We start from the raw sequence: 8727 nt of genomic DNA on the forward strand, positions 1-8727 counted from the left end.
AAGCCGCCACTGCGGTTGTTCCAAGCCCGCCTGTCTCCCACCAATCTGCTACCTGGGCCTCTGCTGTTTACTTTTCCTGGAAACACAATAGAATGGAATGTTCCAGCAGGTGGTGTCCTCCAGGGCGCTTCCTTGTTTCCCAGAAAATCGGCCCAGCCCTGGAGGCACTTCCTCAGGCAGAGCAGGGGGTTGGGGGGCAGTTGGGAGGGGGGATGCCTTCCTCCCGGTGACCCGGAAGCTTTCCTTGGCGGTTGCTCCTCTCACTAGTTCGTAAATGTCACTGCGGCATCGTTGGCGTCTGACAGTATATGAGCTTCAGCCGCACGGCATTGTAATTCCAGATCTTTCTGTACGGTGGCGTCCACTGCCTCCCCACGGCCTCTTCACCCCTTTCATCCCCGCTCACCCTCCTTCCCCTCTGGGCAAGCACCCTCTTTTCTGTCTCCTCGTGTGAGACCCTCCGCGCTTGTCTTTGATTTATTTCCTGTTTGCCAGGCCCATCCACATCGCCACCCATGGCAAGGCCTTGCCTTTTTGATGGCTGAGTAATAGTCCACGGTGTCTCTAGTCACATATCTTCCTTTCCCACTGGTCCACTTCCTGGCCAGTTCTAAAGCCAAGCCGCCCCGCTGGCTGGAGAAGATGCCCCTGACAGTGCGGGCAGGTGAGGCCACCGAGTGGCCTCTGCCTCCACATCCTGCCTGCTGCCCTTCGTCCCGACCGTGCAGACAACCCAAGAGCAGACAGAAAGTTCCTTTCCTGGAGACGCCTTCTCCTTTTGAATGCTCCCCAGGGGAGCTGCTGGCATGTCGGGCGAGGAGGCGGGGAGGGCCCGTGGATCCCGCCTGACAGCAGTCTGCGGCAGCTGCCTTTCTGCTCCCTGAGACAATACGGGATCAGTGACTTGGAGCAAATGGGGGGGGCTTCACAGTGGCCTGTTTGTGTCTTGGGGCCCAGCCGGCTTCCCAGGGCCAGCTGGGGACCTCTGCGAGGGCGGCTCTCGACAGCTCTCTTCCCCAGCGGGCAGCAGGACGGGGCACAGCCCAGGCCCAGCTGCTCGATGGCCCCAAGGGACGCGGTCAGAGCCTCAAGCTTGAAATGAGCCTGCCCCACTGGGCAGCTGGGGTGGGCCCGACCCGCGCATCCAGGGGGTGGTTTGCTAAGGCCCCCTGGGGTGGTGAGGTATGGCTCAGGGGCCCTGACCGCCCCTGGCCCTGCTGCCCCCAGGTCAAGGAGATCCTCACGGCTCTGGGTTTGCTGTCTTGTGCCAACACGCGGACGGGCAGCCTCTCGGGCGGCCAGCGCAAGCGCCTGGCCATCGCACTGGAGCTGGTCAACAACCCCCCCGTCATGTTTTTCGACGAGCCCACGAGGTAACCGTGAGCCCAGCCTGCCCCGCCCTGAAGCCGCCACCCCTACCCCCCAGAGGCCAGCTCTCCTGCTCCCCAAGACTTGGGGGTGGGTGTCTTGGGGCCCCGGGCCTCATGGCGCCCTCTGACTTGCAGCGGCCTGGACAGCGCGTCCTGCTTCCAGGTGGTCTCCCTGATGAAGGGGCTGGCCCAGGGCGGCAGGTCCATCATCTGCACCATCCACCAGCCCAGCGCCAAGCTCTTCGAGCTCTTTGACCAGGTACGCAGCCCCTGAGGCAGCCGGGAGACCCGCCCACTCGCGTCCACCAGGCGGGTCCTGCTCTCGGCCTCGGTCCTTGAGGCTTGGGACGTCCCCTGCTTGTGAAGGGCGGGAGGAGCTGGCTGGGTCCACCCAGGGTCCCGGGTCCTACTGACGATGCTCAGGGAGCCCCCATGAGGCCGGGCATCCGTGTCACAGAACGAAGCGCAGGTTACTGTGTGTGGAGTGTCCGGCCTCTTGCATGACCCTCGGGTTTGTATGTTATTCTAAGAAAAAGAAATCCCAGAGGACGAAACGTATTTAGCACCGAGATCTGGCCCCAGTCGGTGCTCTGTTAGATGGGGGAGGGGAGACAGTCCTGGCCTCTGCCCCCCACGCGCGTTCCCTGTGAGCTGTAGTCTGGGCGAGGATGTCACGTTCTCAGAGGTGGTCGATGGGCGGACGATGGGCGGACAGACGGACAGGTGGGCAGGCCTGACGTCTCCCTTCTCCTTGCCTTTTCCAGCTCTACGTCCTCAGCCAAGGGCAGTGCGTGTACCGCGGAAAGGTCTCCAATCTCGTACCGTATTTGAGGGATTTAGGCCTCAACTGCCCGACCTACCACAATCCCGCGGACTTCGGTGAGTAGGAGGCAGGGGGGCTGTCCTGCTCCTGGTGGGCTCCACTGCTGCCCGGAGTCCCTGTCAGGAATTGCTGGAACATTCCACAAGTGACCAAACGCCATCAAGTGGGGGATTTTTGAAAGCAGAGGAAAGGAGCCACCCCCACCCCACCCCCGGAGAGGCTGGAGTGGCCGAGGGCCCCAGCGAGGCAGGTGAAAGGAAGTTGTCTCTAAAAGGAAAGAACAACCTCTATATAAAGGCGGTGCCCGCTGCGGTGGCTAATGGGGACGTGAAAACTCCAATTGAACTCCCAACCCAGCAGGTGGCCGTGGGTGGCCCTCAGTGTCCGGAGACCAGGCCCAGGCACTGCCATGGTGCGGCTCCCAGACTGAGGGGTGACTGTGGCCACGGGCTGCGCACACGTCGGCCCCTTGGGCCCCACACCCTCCGATGTGCGGCCCCAGCTCCTTGTGGCGGCCCCGGGCCCCGTCTCTCTGGCGCACCTTCAGCCCGTCACCTCCTCGTCGTCCACACGGAGCTGGGGCCTGCTGTCGGGCCTCCCCTGGTCCTCTCCCCTCTGAGGACCAGCCTCTGGGCCCACCCTAAGTCCAGGAGAGTTGAGTGAGCCTGCGGGGCCTTTCCAAACAAACACAGTGTGACATGAACTCGGGGAGTCACCCTCTCCTCCCCCAGCATCGAACATCTGGCCCCCCCAGGGCACCATTCCTTGGGGGGCTTCTCCTCTAAGAAGGGGCAGCAGGCAGGGAGTTTGGGGTGACCTGGATATGGGGCCAGCTCCCCGGAGCACCTAGCCAGCAGGGAGCACCGCCTGGTGGCTGCAGGACCCAGCAGACACCTGGAGCACGGAGAGCTGCACTCCAGGAAAGCGGGGCCTCGTCACTCCGCACACGCTGCAGTGGGGTCCTGTGGGGCTGGGGAGGAGCCTAGCAAGGACAGGGCAGGCCCAGCCCGAGAACGGGGTGCAGGAGAGCAAGAGGCAGCAGCCATAGTGAGCGATGTGGGGAGTACCGGGACAGCACCCTGCAGCAAAGCGAGGGGCCCCCGAAGTATCTTACTGTGCAACGGAATCCCAAATAAGGGGACACGCCTGTATTTGTCCATGAGAGAGAAGGTGTGAAGGTGCTCTGATTGGGGGTGTCCGAGGCCTGCACAGGGAGGCGGGGAAGAGCGAATAACTTCTGGCGCTGGGGTCCCGCAGCCCCTGGTGGCTTCTCCCTCAGTGTCACCAGGCGAGGTCCAGGGTGCAGTGGGAGCGGCGAGCGAGTGGGAGACCCGGCTGGTTGGGCGTCGGGGTGAGGATGTTCTGGGCCACGTGTCCTGAGACCTGGCTGCCCCGGGAGGGCACTTAGCGCGTGTGGCCAGGGGCCCGAGGCCAGGGCCTTCTGGACCTCAGCCCCAGGTTGTGGAGATGAGGGTCCAGGAGGCCCGGAAGGAGCGGGGACGGGGTGGGGCATCACCCCCAGGTGTGGAGCCGGCCATGTGGCAGGAGAGGACGCGGGGCCCGGACCTTGACCGAGTCTAGAGGTGCAGAAGGGCATGATGCGCAGGGCCCAGGCAGGGCGGGTGGAAGAGAGGCTCACAGGAGAGCTGAGACGGATGCCGGGCACCCTGAGGACCCTGCTCCCTTCCTGTGGTCCCACAGAGCTGCCGCAGCTGCCGTGGCTCCCACGCAACCCACGGGACAGGCACCCCCGAGCAGGGACCCCTCCCCATTCGGATGCCCAATGCCCGCCTCCCAGGCATTTGGGAACAGGATGCTGGAGCAGGGGGCGGCTCCCCGCGGGCTCCCCACCACACAGCACCCCGTGTCTGTGGCGGCCATGACGGTTTTGTGGGGTGTGGGCCCCATGTTTGCTGGTGATTCTGACGAATCGTTACCTCCGGCAGCGCCTCTGGAATTGCTCGGAAACACCTGTAGAGTGAGGGTGACGGGCGGGGTGGGTGGCCTGGCCCTCAGGAGGGGTGTTGGGTGCTCCGCCTGACCCCGCCTGACCCTGTCCCCCCCCCAGTCATGGAGGTGGCCTCGGGCGAGTACGGGGACCAGAACGGCCGCCTGGTGAGAGCCGTCCGCGAGGGCGTGTGCGACTCCGACCACAAGAGGGAGCTCGGGGGCGATGCCGAGGTGAACCCCTTTCTTTGGCACCGGCCCTCTGAAGAGGTAAAGCAGGCAAAACGATTAAAGGGGTTGAGAAAGGTAATGCCACCCCCTACCCCGGGCAGAGCCTCGTGCCGCGCCCGCCCCGCACGCCTGGCGTCTGGGCGGGGCGCTGCTCACCCCGCTGTGCCCCCAGGACTCCACCTCCATGGAAGGCTGCCACAGCTTCTCCGCCAGCTGCCTCACCCAGTTCTGCATCCTCTTCAAGAGGACCTTCCTCAGCATCATGAGGGACTCGGTGAGCAGCCCGTGGGGCCGACGGGGTCCGCTCTGGCTTGGCGTGTGTGTGTCTGAGTGTGTGAGTGTGAGTGTGAGTCTGTATCTGAGTGCGTGTGGCATGTGCATGTGTGTATTTGTGTGTGTGTCTGAGTGTTGTGCATATGGTGTGTGTGTGTATGTGTGTCTGAGCATATGTGTGAGTGTGCATGTGGCGTGAGTGTGTGTCTCAGTGTGGCGTGTGTCTGAGTTGGTTCGGGGCCGGGGGCTGGTTCTTCCGGGGCAGAGGGGCAGGCGAGCCTGGCACCGGCTTGGTGAGGCCCCGAAGCCCCTGCCCTGCCCTGGCCGGCACGTGGTGCACCGGTAAACGCCCGCCCGCCCCCAGGTCCTGACACACCTGCGAATCACCTCTCACATCGGGATCGGCCTCCTCATCGGCCTGCTCTACCTGGGCATCGGGAACGAAGCCAAGAAGGTCCTGAGCAACTCCGGCTTCCTCTTCTTCTCCATGCTGTTCCTCATGTTCGCGGCTCTCATGCCCACCGTTCTCACCTGTGAGTGCCTGACCGCGGAGCCACCTCTGCCCCTTACCTGGCCCCCTAGGAAGGGCACTGGCCAGCAGATGAGTTTTCTGAACACACCGGATCTTTTTGCTTAAATCCCACACTCTGCCAACGGATGTAGGTCTTGCTGTAGTTTCTATGAGGCCAGAAAATACACCGTGTAAGCCACAGGAATGACTCTCTAATGGTAGATTTTAAAGCACGGAGAGAGAACGCTTTCTAGGAGGCTCCTCCTCGGGAACCCATCCAGTCCTGCTGCCTACGCGTTTCCTCATTCGGTGGGTCAGAGAGCCCTGGTGTGGCCAAGCGTGTGGGCGGATGAACGGTTCCAGCGGTTCTCTGTTCCAGATGGAGGGCAGAGCAGGCTGCCCCTGGTCAGCTGGGGCTGTCAGTGTAGAATGCGGCCCTCATCAGGACTCCAGCTTGAGCAGCCCCTCCCTGAAGTCCCCCCGGGGCCCCCGAGCTGGGCACCTCACCTGAGGCACCCCTGGGAACACAGTCCCCGAAGGAGGTTCCGTGCTCGAGTCTGTGTTCTCAGGATGACAACGTGGGCTGGTGACGCCTCAGGGGCCAGGCGTGGGCCAGTGGGGTGACCAGGCTCAGCACCGGGGCATCGGGGGGACATTAGCCAGGCGGGCCTGAGGAAACTCTTCCTCGTTTCCCTGCCCCTAGTTCCCCTGGAGATGGGAGTGTTTCTGCGTGAGCACCTGAATTACTGGTACAGCCTGAAGGCCTACTACCTGGCCAAGACCATGGCAGACGTCCCCTTCCAGGTACGCGGCCTCGGGGCACGGTTAGGGGGGCCTCCCTGCGCCCTCCTGCCCGGCCTGGCAGCAGGTGGGGCGCCCCCTGAGGCCGCGCTGTGCTTGCAGATCATGTTCCCGGTGGCCTACTGCAGCATCGTGTACTGGATGACCTCGCAGCCGTCCGACGCCGTGCGCTTCGTGCTGTTCGCCGCGCTGGGCACCATGACCTCGCTGGTGGCACAATCCCTGGGGCTGCTCATCGGGGCGGCCTCCACATCACTGCAGGTAGTGGCTGGGGAGCCCCGGGCTGCTTCCCTCGTCGCCGGGCCTCGGGTCTCGCTTCACCTTCCGGCCGAGACCCGCTTCTCCTAGTCCCGCCCTGAGCATCTCGTCGGCTCCCCCAGGGCTCCCCCGGGCAGGCGGGCTCCCCCGGGCAGGCGGGCTCTGCCCCGGGCAGGCGGGCTCCCCCGGGCAGGCGGGCTCCCCCGGGCAGGCGGTCTCCCTGCCTGCCACGTGCTGTCTCAGTTCCTTTCCGACACGCTGCGGCCGAGCCCGGCCCGACCCGCCAGCACGGGGGCCTCCCCCAGCTCAGCACCCGCGGGCGCAGCCTCAGCACACCCCGGCCGCAGGCGGCAAGAGGCCGTGGTCCAGGCACACCCCCTTTCCCGCTGTGCTGCCCTGGCCCTGAGCCTCGGAGCCACCTTGTGGCCGAGGCAGGCCGAGGCCAGCGGGCCCAGCTCTGAGAGTCTCCTGTGCTGCTTCTGGGGAGCCCCTTCTGGGGCCAGGCCACTCCCCCAGCCCGCCCAGCCCCCTGTGGGAGGAGTCCCGCCCACCACACTTTCCCACACCTGCCCATCCTCTGGGGCTGTTGCCCCACTCCTGTGGTGGGGACCGTGGCGGCACCTGTTCCGCTGTGGAAGGCGCTGGGCCCTCCTCTCCTCCTCCGCCATCCCTCCTCGCCCTCCAGCTCCGGCCTGAGCCTGCCCCGCTGACCCTCCCCCAAGCCCTGCAGCATCACCCCTCTGCACCCCGACAGGAGACCCCGCCCGGGCCTGCCCTGCCTGGGGACTCAGGTCCTTGGCCGGCTGCTGGGTGTGATGGTGCAGAACAGGCCTTCCTGAGAAGGAGGGGGCGCCTGGCCCCCAAGTGAGCCCTCTGTGCCCCCAGGTGGCGACCTTCGTGGGCCCCGTGACGGCCATCCCGGTCCTGCTCTTCTCAGGGTTCTTTGTGAGCTTCGACACCATCCCGGCCTACCTGCAGTGGATGTCCTACATCTCCTACGTCAGGTGCGCGCCCGCCGCCCGCGGCAGAGCCAGTCGTGCTCACACGCTCGTGCGCCAGGGCAGGGGGCGGCAGGACTCGAGCTCTGGTGGGACCCCACGTACCCTGTGCTTTGGGGGCAGTGGGTGCCCCCATTTTGCAAGTCCATCTTTCCTCAAAGTCCCGGAGATCTGGGAGACCCTAAGAGAGCCAGCAAACCCAGGCCATCTTGGAAACGTCCTAACGTCCTTGGACAAGAACCCGCTGGGGCTGGCCGGGGCGGGGCTGCCGCTCTCTCTGGGCGGCTCTGGGGCAGGCGCCAGGTGGGGCAGGCCGTGTGCGGGGCTGGGCGGGAGCCACGCATGCACGCACGCGGGAGCAGCCAGTTCAGACCCAGATGCCGGGAGCGGGCGATCAACCCCGCCAAGCGCTGGGCAGCCCCAGGGGGCTCGCGCCCCGACCCAGCAGCCAGGAACCGCGTCTGCCTCTCAGAGTCAAGGCGTGCGCTGGCCACGCGGCCTGGACCCGGGCGACAGCTCTGGGCCTCGGAGGGCCGTAGCGAAGGCCCGCCTCTCAGCTGGACCCAGGTTCCTCCAGCTCCCGCGCCCCTGAACAAGCGTCCGCTAGTTGTTTGTTTTTTTGCTGGAGATGTTGGAGGAAAGCAAATGAGTCAAAACTTGAGGAAAAAGCGCTCAGAGAAAACAGTGGAGCTGTGTGTGTCGGGAGTGGTGAGAGGGAGGGAAGCGGGCGCGTGACCTGTCCTTGGGGGCAGCGATGGGGCGGGGGTGCCAGCTGGAGGTCAGACCCCACCTCAAACCTGTGCTCCCCCAGGTACGGGTTCGAGGGGGTCATCCTCTCCATCTACGGCCTGGACCGGGAAGACCTGCACTGTGACATCGAGGACACCTGCCACTTCCAGAAGTCGGAGGCCATCCTCCGGGAGCTGGACGTGGAGAACGCCAAGCTCTACCTGGACTTCATCGTTCTCGGCATCTTCTTCATCTCCCTGCGCCTCATCGCCTACTTCGTCCTGAGGTACAAAATCCGGGCGGAGAGGTAAACCTGGCTGTGAGGAGAGAGAACTGGGCATCGTGGACGTGAGCTATGCCCAAGGGCACAGGGAGGACGGACCCTGTCTCTGGAGCGGCTGCCGTGGCCCCGGCTCCTCCCCACTCCCCGGCTTTCAGTAGGAGGAGGAAATAGACTTTTTGTTTTTCCACAATTCCATGTTACGTTGTGTTCTGGGCAGAACATAAACTCCACGTCGCTGGGACCAGGGGACTTGGGGGAAGTCTCTGTCTGCGCCGGAGAAGGGCCTCCGGCCCCGGGCTGGTTCCCTTTCCTCGGCCGCCGCACGTGCTCTCCGACCGCTGGGGCTGAGGCCCACCCGCCCCCCAGGTGTAGCTCTTTCAAGTGATTCGGGATGCGGCGCCCCTGCTGCTCTCCCCCCGGTGGATCCCCTGTTTGGAAGGTGCAGCCCTTCCTCCTGGGCCGCACGCAGCCTGTCCGCTGGAGCAGAGTTGGGATTGCAAAGC

The 8727-nt window shown here is 64.8% G+C and overlaps 1 protein-coding gene across 3 annotated transcripts in view; it reads left to right on the forward strand.

Annotated features, from left to right (window-relative positions):
- Nucleotides 1-8252, forward strand: part of ABCG1 (ATP binding cassette subfamily G member 1) — a gene marked incomplete at both ends in the record, with an annotated part of 33793 nt that extends 25541 nt beyond the window's left edge. Inside the window, 10 exons of one of the 3 annotated variants that reach the window (XM_084232058.1) lie at nt 1228-1373; nt 1506-1629; nt 2135-2249; nt 4262-4446; nt 4544-4645; nt 5009-5177; nt 5859-5959; nt 6059-6217; nt 7100-7218; nt 8024-8252. In XM_084232058.1, coding sequence (XP_084088184.1) covers nt 1228-1373; nt 1506-1629; nt 2135-2249; nt 4262-4446; nt 4544-4645; nt 5009-5177; nt 5859-5959; nt 6059-6217; nt 7100-7218; nt 8024-8252 — 1449 coding nt within the window. The remainder of the gene's footprint in view (nt 1-1227; nt 1374-1505; nt 1630-2134; nt 2250-4261; nt 4447-4543; nt 4646-5008; nt 5178-5858; nt 5960-6058; nt 6218-7099; nt 7219-8023) is intronic. The other 2 variants (XM_084232059.1, XM_084232060.1) reach the window with 2 other exon arrangements.
- Between the last annotated feature and the right edge of the window lie 475 nt (nt 8253-8727).

The sequence above is a fragment of the Talpa europaea genome, assembly GCF_964194135.1.
Source record: "Talpa europaea genome assembly, chromosome: 4".
NCBI classification, from domain to species: Eukaryota; Metazoa; Chordata; class Mammalia; order Eulipotyphla; family Talpidae; genus Talpa; species Talpa europaea.